Source organism: Lontra canadensis, unplaced genomic scaffold (assembly GCF_010015895.1).
Source record: "Lontra canadensis isolate GAN:19392208 unplaced genomic scaffold, GSC_riverotter_1.0 scaffold1, whole genome shotgun sequence".
NCBI lineage: Eukaryota > Metazoa > Chordata > Mammalia > Carnivora > Mustelidae > Lontra > Lontra canadensis.
The window spans coordinates 124,168,002-124,184,713 of record NW_022630995.1 but is presented as its reverse complement, the minus strand read 5'-3'; the positions used below and the strand labels follow the sequence as shown (position 1 = coordinate 124,184,713).

General features: G+C 33.0%; 1 protein-coding gene across 3 annotated transcripts in view; it reads left to right on the top strand.

Moving 5' to 3' along the window:
* PDGFC (platelet derived growth factor C) overlaps positions 1-16,712 on the top strand; it is a 196,816-nt gene that overhangs the window by 95,878 nt on the left and 84,226 nt on the right. For 2 of the 3 annotated variants that reach the window (XM_032862978.1, XM_032862997.1), the window contains exon 2: positions 14,083-14,278. In XM_032862978.1, the coding sequence (XP_032718869.1) occupies positions 14,083-14,278 (196 nt within the window). Of the gene's footprint in view, positions 1-3,878; positions 3,940-14,082; positions 14,279-16,712 lie in introns of all 3 variants that reach the window. The other variant, XM_032862988.1, reaches the window with a different exon arrangement.

Here is a 16,712-nt window from a genome sequence, read left to right as displayed (position 1 = left end):
CTCAAAAATTAGCAACTGTTCTTATCATTTGCACTTAAAAACTGTTATAGTAAATAAATTCTTCTTGTTGAAATGTAGAAGTACAAGGAAATTATCTGCTGTATTCTTTTATGTATACGTTTCTCGATAACAGATCTCTAAAATTTCCTTAGGACAGATAATACATTTTTTAGTGAATGTAAAGAATTCTTCCTTTGTCTTTAAATTACATATTTTAGATACTTTTTTCCAGAAAATATTTTAAATATTTTTATACAGTTGCATTGGAAATCTGTGAAATACTGTCATTATTTTTATGTAAAAAACATACAGTACCTACACTGTATACCTATATCTACATTTTTTTTCCAGATTACTCCAAAACTCAAATTAGTCCCTCAGAATGCATTTCTTTTTCAATGCTTGATTGCTAAATCAGTTATTCTTTTACACTGATACTATTTTACCAAAATGGCATTGTTAGCCTGCCTGATTCTGGAATGAAGAACTCATTGTTTGTTTTGCTTTATAATGGACAAGTTATTTTTGGAGAAAGTGTTCTTAGCCTTGATTTCATAGACAAAAGGGTTCAGACATAGTTTTTAGGGGCTGGACAAATACTCTGAAATTGTATGCTATCGTGTGAAAACTATGAGAATAAGTCTTTAGGTATATAATTTTCTGGTTTGAGCACCCATATCTTTCATCAGATTCTCAAAACTTTCTCAAGTCATTGGTTTAAAAGGATAGAAAAAAAATAGTTCTTGTTTTTAAATACTTGGTACAGAAGTTTAACATACTTGAGGAATTCTGAAGCCTAGTTTTATAATTGGAGCAATTATAAAGGAACAGAGAATTATAGACATTATTTAGCAAATCATGTCAAGGTTTGTTTTTGTTTCAAAAACTTCCTACATTATTATATTCTTCTGTTCAGATCATCCTACTGGCATGCTTTTTACCATAATGGGGCTACTGTTTTCTTCCACCATACCATAATACTTACATTCAATTCTAAATATTATTACCCTTGATACCTGTCATCTGGCCCAGAAAAATTAAAGCATAAGGCTAACTAAAACAAATTTTGATCCTGGAATTGTGGTAAGGAAGGGAGTCGTGAAAAGAAAAAATATCACATTTTTTGTTGCTTAGCATATATGTGTATTTCCAAGTCTGGCCAGGAGAATGGGGATGTTATTTTTTAAACAGATACATAACTTTTGATTTCAGAAAGGAGTAATCATTTTTTTCCTTGAATATGATGCTCTTTAGGAGAAATCTCATGGTTGTTGGAAGTTTTATTTTAGAGATCATGGAAAAACAATTCCAAATACGAATTTAACATAACTTTATTCCATGGAAACCTGTCTGATGACCTGGCAACAGCTGCTGGTGTCTGTTCAGAAATGTGAAGGAGTTTAGTCAATTCTTCTTAAGCCAACGATCTTCGGAAAATAATGATAGGCTGGTAATCAAGCCCTATTGCATCCTTTTTATCCCTGAAATTTTCTTTCTAAATACATTTGTAGGTGAACCATGGGCTTGATTCCAAGGCAGTTCACCCAGTCAACAAATATTAATTATCTCTTATGTGTAAGTCACCGTATTATACTTTGAGGGATGCAATAGTCCAGTAAAAAACAATGGAAACCAAACAAAACAGAAATGTCAGCAAAATCCATGGTCTTTTAGAGTTCAATTAAATTACACACAGAAACTTTGAAAACTAATCAAGGTAGTGAATATATATGCAAGACTTGCATTCATTGTGAAGGATAAGCAGTTTTTATTTTTTAGTACATTTTCATTTTCCATAATTTTAAACACTAATTATTAAACATATTTTACTTTTTTAAGATTTTAAATTTATTTGTCAGAGAGAGAGCACAAGCAGAGGGAGTGGCAGGCAGAAGGAGAAGCAGACTCCCCACTAAGTGGGGAGCCCAATGTAGGACTGGATCCCAGAACTCTGGGATCATGACCTGACCAAAGGCAGGTGCTTAACCAACTGAGCCATTTAGGTGTCCCTAAACATATTTTAAATGATCTCTTATCTTTTGTGAGTTAATGTGGAATTTATCATTTTAAAGGAGCACCAAATTCTGGAAGAAAGTTTATAATTGGGAGTAGAATTAATGTCACCCTATTGTTCTGACCCAAGGAATGGAACCAGAATCCAGCAAATCAGTAATAATTGATCAAAATGTCTCCTGCTTCATTGGTAATATTAGCAATGCATCTCAAACCATTAAAAAAGCAGTTCAACAGAAAAGGTTTTAGGATTGCTGTTTTTGTTTTAACCTACCTTGAAATAAAGTACTATAAGTGTAATAATATTACCAAATTTATGAAAACAAAGAAGAAGTTCTGTTCAGTGGGTTAAGTTGAATGGGGATGCTAATAGGAAAACATATACTTAAGAATTAATCACATAAATATCCAGGTTAAAAGATTTTCTGGAGTCTTGTGGTAGAATGGAAAGAGATTAAGATTTAGGCTCAAAAGCTCTGGATTGAAAGTTAATGTTGTCATTTTTCATTAGGTAGGCATATGTTCATGTTTTCTGGGGAACATCACAGTTTCTGTCTGTTGTCCCAACACAATGAATACCATCATCTTTTATTCTTAAAAATATTTGGTTTGGTCAAGAAATTATATGGTCAACTTACTGTGCCAACTAACACTATTCTCACGGTAATAAAGTTTGCATAATATATTTGGTTTTTAAGGTCGTGTGACAGCCAAAAAAAATATGGTGTTACTTTTGTTGGAGTAGTTGTGTGATACCCTATTTTCCCCAAGTGCGTCATGTTGAAGTAAAATCATGAATCTTGACTACCAGGAGTATTGAAACCTAGACTTTACTTGTGATAAGAATTAGGTAAATATTCTATTTAATTAAAATTTCATTGGGTTTACTAAAGTAGGTGAAAAAAATGAAACCAATTATTTTGTGATATCACTAATATTAAATTCAGTTTTGAATGTTCTTCCATTCTGTTTCTTTATCATCCTCAGGATGTGCCTATGTGTCCTCTAGTATCTTTGGAAAATGTTTTTAGTTTTACTGTTTTTATAAGACATTACTAGTAATCACAAATTTTAGTGTTTATCCCTTTGAATTCGATATTAAGTGCACAATTTCTTAAAGAAAAAAATATTTTGTGAAACCCTTCTCCCGAACCCCATTTTATTTCTCCGTAAAATGGCTATAACTTTGCCTTTGATTTTCTGCCTGAGAAGCTGTTAGATGTCTTGTACTAATTTGAAACAAAATAACACACAAATAGTTTTTATAAATACCAAGTGAGTTTTCAACAACTTCAAGGTCTCCTTTATCAGTAGGAGGAAGAAACTCATTCTCCCTAAATCTGAGAAGCCATTAACTGAACATCGGGAGGACTACAGGAACTTGGCAAGCCAACAGTCAGCTCACCATATGGAACTAAAAAATACAGTTTCTGGGACAAGATTTTTGGGGCCAATCATGACTTCTTCACAGGGTTGTTAAAAACATTAAGTAGATAATGTGCATGAAAGCATCTGGCTAGGAACTTGCAAGCTACTGTTGAGTTGTAGTCAATAGATAATTGTTGAGTAAATGAGCAAGCTCTGGGAAGAATGAAGAGTCGAGGGAATTTATCCTACAAAATAATGCTCTTTCTTTTATTTTTTTCTATGCCAGCCAAGACCCTGTGCCTTAAAGATTGGTACAAATGACCATGAATAAAAGTTCATTTGACTGACTCACATAATAATTTTTACAAGTTTTATGTGTCTTTTCAATCATTCAAATTTTTTTACTTCCAAAATCTGAAATTGAAGATTCTGAACCACCTAGATTAGGATGTGAGGTCACCAAAAGACTCAATTTTACTATCTCCATCTACTGGCAGGGAGGAACTATACCCAAGCATCTGGACTGGCATAGAAAAGAGGAGAAAGAACATTTAAAAGGTAAGCAAAACATATATTTTTATTTACTCTGAATTTTTAAGCTTTTCTTATTGCGCACTCTGACGTAATTAAGGTTGATGTAGTGAACCATATTAAAGAGGAGGATTTGTTTAGGTGGTGTAATATTCTTATCTGATTTTATAACATGAACTAGTACAGATTTTAATTCCTTTCTTTCATACTGGGAGTTTTTCTGTCTTTGTACTTGTAAATTTTACCTGGTCGTCCCAATGCTCCTGTGTTGTTACTGTATTCCTAATGATCTTTAGACTGTAGTGTGCTTACTGAAATGTCTCTATTCTTCTCCTTTCTGTATTCTCTGAAATGTTAAAGGATGATGTCCCTGGCATTTTATTTTCACTGTTGTGATACAGAGTAGAAGTGTATCTCTCAAAGTGTAATGGATGATTCTGGTGTTTCTTAGACATTTCCCCCATCCTTTATTAAGTACCTTCTGGCAGAAAGTACTTAATGAAAAATGTCTTATTAATGAATAAAAGTTTTAATATATATTTATATCAGGTTTCTCTTATGTTTTGTTGCTATATGGCTTCTTCATCAGAAATCTTTTGTTTTGGTTGACTTACTTTTTTTTTGTTGACTTTCAACAAGAATATAACATTGCAATTGAATTTTCAAGTATGATAACTGCTCTGAAATAGTTGCTAGTTTGTGTAATTGTGCAGAAATAGATGTGTATAAATTTAAATCATGTATTTAAAGGATTAGTTTAGTTGTTTTTAAGATTTGTGTCATGCATATCTTTCTTAAAAAGCCTCTCTCAACTTGAGAATAAGATTGAGTGCCATTTGTTAAGATAATGAGTTCTGTTAAACCTGTTGTGGTTAAATTAATTTTTTTTCTGTTCCTTTTCTCCTGCTCTCCTCGACCCCTGGGCATTTATTTCCATATCTTTGTTCCATTTTGGGGGACAGTGTACCATTTCTCATTTATGGGGAATATGGGGGAGGGGGAGAATTTTCAACATCAAAATTGGGTTTCATGAACAAGAATTTTCAAGGAAATGCTGTGTTCAAACAGGTCTGTTTACTTGTTGGGAGGTCATGAATGCAGCCAGTCCATTTGCTGCTGTGGGATTACACTCATATAAATAGTGCAAATACCATAAAGAAGAACTCTCAAGTCTTCTGTGGCATCTGACAGTGTCCAATCTGACAGAAATATCCTCAAAGTCTTCATTGAGATCAGAAGATAGGCAAGTGGGTATTTTTGAATATGGTTGAAGAAACTAGAGATAATGATGTGTTGAAAAATAACCATTCCTCACAAATGAAACTTCTGCTAGATTCCTTAAAGTCCAGTTCAGTTTCTATTTTGAATAAAAGTGTGTATCTTGAATCTGTTCTAATCTAGGTTCAGCTTCTCTTCTTAGAACTTTTCCCTCAGATCTTCGGTTTAATTTTGAAACTACTGTCATAAAGCTAGCTGTTGCTAAAGAGTACTGTTAATGGACATATTCAAGCCAATTAAAAATATCTTTGCTTTGAGAAGTAAAATTTAGGCCACCTATTTTCCCACCAAAATGATGTGTTTTAATATTAACTATGGCTTTCATTTCTTTTAAAATCTCATGTTTATATCTTATTTATATTTTAACATGACTTCAAGATTGACAAGAGTTGTTGAGGTAGTATGGTGTGAGGCAGTGGTGTTTTCCAGCAGGGCAGTAAGATTAGAACATTCATGAACACAGTTTGGTTAATTAGCCTTTGAAGGGGCAGTCATGTCCCAGTATAAATGCTCCATTTATTCTTGATGTTATTATGTGGAATTACTGCCAAAACCAACGATCTTGCTATAAAAATAATTTATAAATCCCAAATATTGTTTATGGAAATGCAAACAATGTCACTTATCAGCAGCAGTTAATAACATTTAAAACATAAGATAGGAGGACATGATTTGTAAAGAAGTGATTGAATTCATTATTTTTCTGTCTTTTGTATTATTCATAAGAGAATCAGAGGCTTATTGCTATACATTATATGCATTCACCTGTGAACATGAAACACTAATGTAAGTGGGAAATGGTAGCCTCATTTTTCAGCATAAATGATTGCTGGATATATGAAGACTGAAATAAATTTATTCCTACTTTATTAATAGTTTCTTAGGAATCATTTGTCTTGCTTAATTGAAAGCTTAACCTAAAAGAGAATTCTAAAGATATTTTAAATATTCAATAAAGGCATAAACTAATGGCCTTACTTGCGTGTTTTCTGTGAAAGAGTAACTTTGTATCGATTACCTTTTCATTATTTTTTTCACTGATGAATTTTAAACACCTTTCCATCAGAATGTCAGTAGTATCTAACCATTGTTTGTTCACAAGGAAATAGGTAGCTACGTCCATATTTGAAATTGCTGGTAAACTCCAGTCTGAATGTTGCAAGTTATATGCCCAGTGCAGACAGAAAACAGACAGATGTTGAGTCTTCAAAACAGATGAGGTTTTTTAGTGAATGTATTTTCTCTTAAGTAAGCTTGTTTATTTGTCATGTATTATGAATTTGTGCTTAAATCACACTAGCCAATTTTTGTCATGATATCATTTCATATAAATGTATTCAGCTTAAAATGTTTCAGAATTTCTCATATTTTATATAAACTTTCTACATTGAATAATAGTTTTATTTCAATGAGAGAGTTGATTAAGTATTGAAAAATGAAATAAATACTGAATCTTTAAAGGGAATGCTTATTTTGTAATGTGAATTACTCCTAACTTATTTCTATTCTACATTCTGATTGGCCTTTTTGGGATATCTAAAATAGTGCACAGTTTAACACAGGATAAACTTTATGCCATTGCCTAAACATGGCTCACTACAGTGGGGTGTGTATACAGTTGTATTCATTATTAATTGGTATGCAATAAAAGCTTTACTGAGACTCTGTGTTTATATATACTTGGCTGTTTGTCCCGTGATATAATAGGTAAGAAGATAATTGCCAGTTTATCTTTCATAATTGAGCCTTCATTTGAAAATATTGTATCCCATTGTGTAAAATCAAAATAAGTTACTTTTACCCTCACCTTAAGGCTAAAATACCATGCTGTCAAATCTTTACCATTCTATATCTCTTACCTCAATACCAGAAGAATTTTATAGACCTTATTGGCTGTGTTCTTTATGATGTTAAATCAGGTATTTTAGAGCATGAAAAGGGAACACTGATAATAATCACACCAGGATCACAGGACTAAATGAAGGCCATCGCAGGCAATCTCAGACATGTTCACTATATAATGACTTTGGTTGCAAATTATACATGTATATATATGTATATATATATATGTGTATATATATATATATATCTTACTGGCTTAAGTAATAAAAGTGATTTATTTAGTCATGGACCTGAGAAGCCCAGACATGGAATGAACTTATTGTGTAGTTGGATCTGGGATCTAGCTCCATTTTTCTGCACTGTCATTTATCTGCTTACTTCTGTGCATTGACTTTTTCATCCGACTGGATTTTGTTACAAGCTTAATGGCTACAGTAGTTCTGGATCTCACTTCTTCACCCGAGATGATCTTATTCTCAACTGTTGAAGAAAAGGCATTGGATTCGCTCTGATTGGCCCATTAAAATCATACATGTGTGAGGGAAATGGGCTTATATTGGTTTTCCGGGCATGCTTCTGGGTAGGGTCAACCCAGCCCTTCTTTTCCAGTGGCTGCTTCATAGTAATGATGGGGATGTTAGGGATATACTCACCATATTAACTTTTTCTCATTGCATGTGGAAGATATGCTATGAACTTCCTGAACAAAGACCCCCATTTCTTACTATCACCTGTAGTTATTATCACGGCTAAAGGGTAAATTCTTGTGCTTCTGAGTAAATGCAATATAATTTAAACCTTTTTTTGAAGATAATGTCAGGTCAAGGAAATGGCAAAATTTCTACAAACCTCCTAATGAGCCTGTAGAATGGAATCAGAAATTTGAAATCCCTGCCTAAACATCGCTCTTTGTTGCTCAGTTAATTTGATCATTGCAAAATTAGAATCTTTGTACACATGACCAATTTTGCATTATCTTATATAGCAATCTCCTATTCACTGACATCAGGAAAACTTGATATCTGATAATAAATTTTCTCTCATTGTATTTTAATTAGCATATTTTGGACAAAGTTTCTGCTTCACATACATACTGATTTAGTTATCAAGGTGATTATATAGTTATCACTTCATATAAACTTTAAAACAGCTTGTGATTATCTTTAGTTTATAAAAAGCAAAGTCTGATATCAAGTGTCTTGCCTAAAATAACAGCTTTTATCATCAGCTTATTCATTTTTCAGAGTTAAGATAAAATAATGACTATAATTATGGAATTCGTGGAGTGTGGTAAAATTATAGGACATGGTTTACTTTCTTAAAATAAGCAAGCAAAATAAGGAAATGGCAAATCTCAATAATGGGTACTTTGTGACCTATCACCTTCAGCTGAAATATATGTGTAGGTTATAATAGATGGACTTTGAGTAAGATATCAGAAATGAATTAAGGGGCCTTAATTAGAAGGTGTATAAATTGTAAAATCTTATCTTTATCATGTGCAGTCACTAGGATGTTAGGAATGGAGAATGAAACATTGACATAATATGTAAATTTGCCTTCCGACATGTTCTTCCCATGGGATATGTTTTGTTTTGTTTTTTTTTAATATGCACTATCAATGTGTATGAATTAGTGCCATGGGCAAGGCACAGAGCTAGACCAGTGGTTAGCTTCTGGACTTAAGTAAAATGCCTTTACAGTTTAGGAATGAATAATGTGGTAAAGGTAAGGAAGGTAAACCCATACATTATCATTAAAACATGCCAGCCCAAGGGAACGTACAATGGGAATCAAAGATGGAATTCTTTTATTTATTTATTTAAATTCAATTTAATTAACATATAGTGTGATATTAGTTTCAGAGGTAGAATTTGGTGATGTGTCAGTTGCATATAATGCCCAGTGCTTATCCCATCAAGTGCCCTCCTTGATACTGATCACCCAGTTACCATCCCCCCCACCACCTCTCCAGCAACCCTCAGTTTGTTTCCTAGAGTTAAGTCTCTTGTGGTTTGTCTCCTTCTCTGTTTTTGTCAGATACGGAATTCTAAAAGAAGAGACATCTGAAGGAGGTTTTGGCAGCTGAACATTAGTTACTATATACCTAGTTTAGGAATGAATGATATTAACGAATAGTCTTGGAAGTTGTCACATTAAGAGGAAAAGGCTTTGTTTTGTTTGTGTTACCCCAAGCACCTGGAACGGAGCAGGAAACATAATAGGTTTCCAATATATAAGTTTTGACTATTCATTACCTTGAGGAATAAAGTGATCATCTTCTGGGATAAATTCAAGAAACTCAGTTGAGCATATCTTAAATAATTATATTTGCTTTATGTTCACCTAATATTAACAATCCTTTATTTTCTTTTCCTTAGTGAAAATGTTTTATAATGTGTAAACAGTTTGAGGTAGACAATGCTATTGTCTTTAATTTGCTATTGTCTGAAATGTATGGGAAAGAGAAGATTGAGCCTATCTAGGATATTATTGTATTGTAGTACAATGTAGTATATAGTATTGTACTTTGGGATGAATAGTCAGAATTTTAAATATTAAACATGAACATGGGGTACTTCTTATATAGATTGGAATTTATGGAGAGAGATTGGTTTGTGCTATACAGCTCAAGTCCATCTTCTTTCTACATCATCAAGTAGGATTAGGGTGAGATTATTCTGCATTTTCTAGGCAAAAAGGTGCCAGTTCATGGAGTCAATAAAACTGTAGGCATGTGTGCGTGGGGGGGAGTATCATATGATTTTGACCATCGTTAAAATTGAAAGTTGTTAATTTGAGAGTTAATAAGAGCAAAAGCAAAGATAACTGTATTAACAGACTAACAAAAATGATATAAACAAGGATTATTATAGGCAGAAAGAAGAAAGAATGAGACCAATGAATGTAAGTATTTATCAAGTAAGAATTTGGAAAATAATTTTTTCAAAAACATAATTTCAAAATAATGCATATTTGGAAGTAAACACATCAGAAATTGCACAGGATATCTGCGAAGTCTACCAGTTTACAGGAGACATGTTGCTGCAGTCTTGCCCATGTGAAACAGGAACCAGAGTTCTTTAAAACTCTAAAACTAACCAATTTTGGAGACATTTCTTTTTTATCTAATTCTTATTCCAGGGGTGCCTGGGTGGGTGAGTCAGTTAAGCATCTAAATCTTGATCTCAGCTCAGGTCTTGATCTCAGGGTCACTGTTCAAGCTTCACATTGGTCTCTATGCTGGGTATAGAGCCCAATTTAAAAAGAAGAAGACCTAGAAAATAGAATGATTTTCATTTAAAATGTTGTATATAATTCTTAATCCTATAGCTCTTTTCTGCAACAGTCAACCTAAAACATTAGTATGGAGAAAGGATAATGGATTTGTCTTTTTTTATGAGTGACATACTATCTAGAAACCTCTTTTATAGCGTTCTCTTTATTAATAATACATTTTTAAGCATTATAATTTTTATTTTTTTTATTTTTATTTTTAAGTAGTCTCTACACCCAATGGGTACCTTGAACCTATAACCCCAAGATCAAGAGTTGTATGCTCTGCCGACTGAGTCAGCCAGGAGCCCCTCAAGTACTATAATTTTTATTGCTTGTTATTTCTCTTATTCCTACCCTCTTTCATAGTAAATGTATCTTTAAAGTCATAGTAAATGTATCTTTAAAGGGATTGATACTATGATATACGTAGCAAATATTGTGAAATTGCTTTGACTTAATGCTAAACTAATCAAATAACATAGATATGATTCAATATAATTGCATTGTATGTATACATGTGTAGTCAATAATCTTATAGTATTTACATCATTCTTTTTACTAAAGTATAATTGATCTATAACATCATATTAGTTCCAGGTATACAACATTATGATTTGATACCTATATACATTGCAAAATGATCACCACAATAAGTCCAGTTAACATCTATTATCATACATAGTTGAAATTTTTGTATGTGTGCAACAGAAACTTATTAGATCTACTACTATTTTAGCAAATTTCAAATATGCAATACAGTATTATTAATTGTAGTCATCATGTTGTATATTACATTACATCCTCGTGGTTTATTTTGTAACTGGAAATTTGTGCCTTTTGACCCCCTTCACCAATTTCACCCACCCTCTACTCCCCCACTCTGGAAATCACCAATCTGTTCTCTGAATCTATGAGCTGATTTTTTTTTAAGGATTCCACATGTGAGGTCATACAGTATATGTCTTTCTCTGTATGACTTATTTTAGTATAATGCCCTCAAGGTTCATCCATGTTGTTGCAAATGGCATTTTTCTTTTTTATGGCTGAGTAATATTCCATTATACATATAAAATACATTTCCTTTGTCCCTTCACCCATTGGTGGACACTTAGGTTGTTTCCATGTCTTGGCTGTTGTAAATAATGCTCCTGTGGACAGGAAGGGTACAGCTATCTTTCCAAGTTAATGTTTTTGTTAGTATCTACATTATTAATCTCCCTTTCCTTTTTTTTTTTTTTCTATTTCTGGTTCATTTTAGTTTTCAGTACTTCTTTCTTAAAAGGGTCTGGGCAAGATAAAGACATATAATTTTTTTAAGTCCCTGTTTATATATATTTTCATCTCTCATGCTAAATTCACCGTCTAAGATGAACCAAGATTTATTCTTCTGTAGAGTACATAGCTAGGAGCATGTTGTAATATTTTTGTGATTTTACTACAAACATTTGTTTTATTTCCTTTCTATTTTTCTTTGAGTATACTGTCCACCAGACATAAGAAAAGTAAATATTCAATAAAATAGTTACAAAATATATACTTGTCTCTTCCTCAAAATATCAGTAAAGTTGTATTTTTAAAACTATTGTTTTTAAAACGACAAAACTATAAATGTAGACTCTTAATTTGGTAGAACTTAATGTTTGTTGCTTCTTTTTTTTCTGATTATAGGCCTAGTAGTTTGAGATTTACATAAAACTTTGACAATCGTGTGTAAATCATATGTATTTGGTGACACACCTCACTGCATTTAAAGACAAAATTTGGGGGCAGTAATTTAACTTAAAAGGAAATTTACAATTCCTTTACCACAAAGAACGCCTAAATGATCAGTCTTTAAATTATGTTTAATTACAGTTGTATGGAATTGTGGATTATAAAGGGAAAAAAAAGATGTAAACAAAATTTAAGAATATACATTTTAACAATGAGCTTTTTTGGCTGGTTGTAAAAATAGAATTCAAATCTTTTAGTAGCTATGTAGTTTTCTAGGTTGTATGAAAAAGTAAGCAGTGCTATATTTGTAGAGTGCATTGGATTATATAAGGTATTTTTTAGACAAAATGGGGCAAATAATAAATTTTAATAAATCTTATTGGGAAAACTGATTCATTAAAAAGTATTAGTTATCAAAATGAGAAGGACTTTTGGGTGCCTAGGTGGCTCAGTCGTTAAGTGTCTGCCTTTGGCTCAGGTCATGATTCCAGGGTCCTGGGATGGAATCCCGCATCGGGCTCTCTGCTCAGCGAGAAGCCTGCTTCTCCCTCTCCCACTCTCCCCGCTTGTGTTCTGTCTCTCACTGTCTCTCTTGGTCAATTAAATAAATAAAATCTTTAAAAAAAAATGAGAAGGACTTTTGATACAAACTGCTGCTATAAACACCTTTGAAATGTCAAGGTTATTGGAAGGAAATTTAGAGGGTGCGGAATATTTCAGTTTCAAAGGAAATCTCTGAAAACAGGTAATTAACTTAATATAACAGTAAATTTTCATCATTTTTAAAAGAAAATTTGTCAGTACAGACGAGAATTCATCTAACTTGATAGATCCTTCTTTGTTATTTGGAGACCTAGTAGTTTGTGCTAAATTATGTGCATAAAAGAAGTAGATTATTTCATATAAGTTAATATAACCAATAGCAGTATTAAATATTGGCATCCACTGAGAGAGAACATGTTTCTGAATACGTTACTTGTGGCTGAGGACAAATTCAGGCATTGAGAAAAATGGCAACATTAAGTTACTTAATTTTAAAAATTCTATAGACATGAACACATTTACTAATGTGATGATATATCTCTTAATGTGAACTGTGTATATTCAAAGGAACTTACATTTGTCTTTACTCTCTCTTCTTAATTATAAGTTAGATCATATAAAATAATACTTACCAGATTGTTGAAATAGTCAAAGTGAATGAAAAAGCTGCTTTAAGACTCATAACTGCAACTCATTAAAGTTATTTTTTAACAGTTAAACAGGTTATTCTTTAACCTAAATAACCTTCTAACTAATACATGACCCTTGATATTCAGTCTTTTAAGTTCTAGAAGTTTCTTAGAGCAACATTTATTTTTTTTTAAGATTTTATTTATTTGAGAGAAAAAGAGAGAGAGGGAAAGGAAGCACTATCAGGGAGAGGATCAGCCAGAGAGAGATGAGCAGACCCCCATTGCACGTGGGGCCCCACAGGGGCTCGAGCTCATGCCAGAATCAAGAGTTGGAGGTTCAGCCTGATTTAGCCACCCAGCGCCCCTGGAACAATATGCTTAAATTACATTGTATTATGTGGAATAATGTGATGTGAGTAACAAACACTCAGTGAAAAGTTGCTGCAGTTGCTGTAATTGCTGCTAAAGAATGGGGGAAAATTCATTACTTGTATTTTTAAAAATAGAGTTATATGGGAGTTTCCTTTTATTTTAATATGACTTATCTTTTATTCGTTCTTGGAGATTTGTATGTTAAGTCAGCTTTATTGTGATTTGGGGAATCCATGGGTGGTAGTTGGGCATTCCAGTAATTAAGAAGACTAATGGGTTATGCTCTTTTGAGTATAAATGCACACAGGTTTTTACTCAATCATGTTAAAATATCCTTTTTTTCTGCGTGAGTTCTGAAGAGAGTGGCACTTGGTTTATATCATATGAGGCATACCCAACACTTGTTTGAGTTAAAATATGGATGATTAAAAAAAAAACATTTATTTTGAAGCCTGTCATTTTTTTAGATATCTGTGCTAAATGTATGTCTCTTCCTATATTTTTGCTTTAGGAGTACAAGATCCCCAGCATGAGAGAATCATTACTGTGTCTACTAATGGAAGTATTCACAGCCCAAGATTTCCTCATACTTACCCAAGAAATATGGTCTTGGTATGGAAACTGGTAGCAGCAGAGGAAAATGTATGGATACAACTTACATTTGATGAAAGATTTGGGCTTGAAGACCCAGAAGATGACATATGCAAGTAAGTTATCATACTTGAAATTCAAACAGAGTGTAACTGTTGTATAAAGTCTTTCAAGTTGCTTCTTTTTAATGATGTGATTTTAAATGGCATCTTTTGTTCTGTTATGTTTTTCTGATGATCCAAGAAATTTGCAACCTTATTTAAGCTATGTTTCTTTTAAAATCAGAAGACACGTACTGTATGTATGCATTCATCAGTTTTATCTACTTCTGAAAATAATTCAAGGTAATTTATAGCACAGAGTACATAGAGAATAAAATGATTTGAAATAAGGGATAGAGAAAGAAAAGCCAAATAAAGGAATGTAGTTGTGCCAGAAAACCTAAGTTATGATTAGCGCTAAAAATTTTACATTTAAGCTTCCTGACAGCCAAGTCAATAAAATAAACAATAAATATTTAAAAGAAAAAGTAGTATTCATGGTACATACTACCTAGACACACATATGGATGCTCACACACACACATAGGATTAAAGGAATTTGGGTACTTCATCACAAAGAAGAAATGCAATTCTGAAAGCAGAATTAGTTTAGGCTAACATTATGGTGTGCCAGGTAGAAATCCATCATAATTCTTCCAGAAGCATTCATGAACCAAAGTCAGCTGGAGTATTTCACCCATGCAAAAGACCACCTACTATATGTCATACAAATATTACTCTTTAAATCCTATGTGAATACACTTGTCAAGGTTGGGTGGTCTTATTGAAGACTTTTCACTTCAATGGCATTTGTATATCATGAAAATATTTTAGTTGAGCTTCTTTGTGGGGTTGTTTTCTCTTTGATATACAAGTTAAAAGAGAATTTTCACTTTATGGTATATTACAGATAAATATTTCAATACAAATGAAACAAACTTTGTACTTGCTGTCATCACAGTTTGTATCTTTAACATTTGTATAATGACTTTTTTTTCACATTTCTTCTTTCTGTGACTATGCATTTCATTTTTTTCCCCCTTACATTTGTAATCTTTGACTTTGAAAACTGGAAGCTATCCTAGCTGTCTTTAGAGACTCTGTTACTCAACCCTTCATTTTATAACACAGATGGACACAACTGAGCAAAGGAACAGAAGACAGCCCTAGAACAGACCATATCATATGCAGAAGTCTGATTACAAGTTAGCTGGCTTTGCACATCACTAGGGGAAAGTGTACATGATTCAATACATGATGCTGGGAAAATCCTAATGAAAAACCTCACACCATAAACAAAAAAATAATTACAGATGAATCAAAGACTTAAATATGAAAAGCAAAATTTAATAGCCAAACAGTCTAAATAAAAACTGGGAAAAAGACATGAGGAGACATTTCACAGAAGAGGAAATATGAGATGCCAGTGATAATATGAAAATTTCATTAGTAATCAGGATACACAAATAAAAGTTAATATCAATGGGGCGCCTTGGTGGCTTAGTGGGTTAAAGTCTCTGCCTTTGGCTCAGGTCATGATCTGAGGGTCCTGGGATGGAGCCCCACATCAGAGTCCCTGCTCAGTGGAGAGCCTGCTTCCCCCTCTGCCTCTCTTCTTGCCTCTCTGCCTACCTTGTGATCTCTGTCAAATAAATGAATAAAATCTTTAAAAAATTAATATTGAGGTACAATTTTACACTAACCATACCACCAGAAATTAAAAGAATGACAACCAAAAGGTTGCTGCAATGTGGTACAACAGAAATTTTTGCATATTGTTGATAGAAGTGTAAATTGGTCACATTTAAAATCAATTGAACTCTACCTAATAAAGTTGAAAAGAAAAATGTGTTAAGATAGCAATATGATTCTTAGATATAGACTCAAATTTTTTTTTTCTTGTACCTTTGGACAAGGAGAATAAGCCAAACATTGATCGAGTAGAACATACCAAAAAAAAAGTTGACTCTCTATACAATGGAATACTATGTATGCATCACGGAAAACAAATGATCTAAGCTATCTGCACTGACATGAACTGACTTTAAAACATTATATCGTTCAGTTCACATACAGTATTATCCCACTGATCTAGATTTCAAAACAGGAAAAAAAAAACAACAATTTACTGTTTATAGGGAAATGTGCATGTGGTAAAACAGGAGATGAAACTAAGAAAACTCAGGACAACAATTCGCAAGGGCAAGAAGAAGATGTAGTCGGGGAGGAACAAAGGGGAGGGAGTTCAGAAATATGGCAAGTGTCACCTTTCTTAGGTTGAGTCTAACGCTGAATGAAGCTCGGTCATAAGTTAGGTGAGGCATGCTGGGTGATCTTTTAATTTTTCTTATTTAACTACTAGTACACATTACACACATATACACATAACTGTGTATGCATACACACATGCATATAATGCCTCTCGTGTAGCACAACCCACTAGATGGGCAGATGTTTAGTGGCCCTCTTGGCATTGACCTGCAGAAGCAGGAACTAGGGCAAGAGGCAC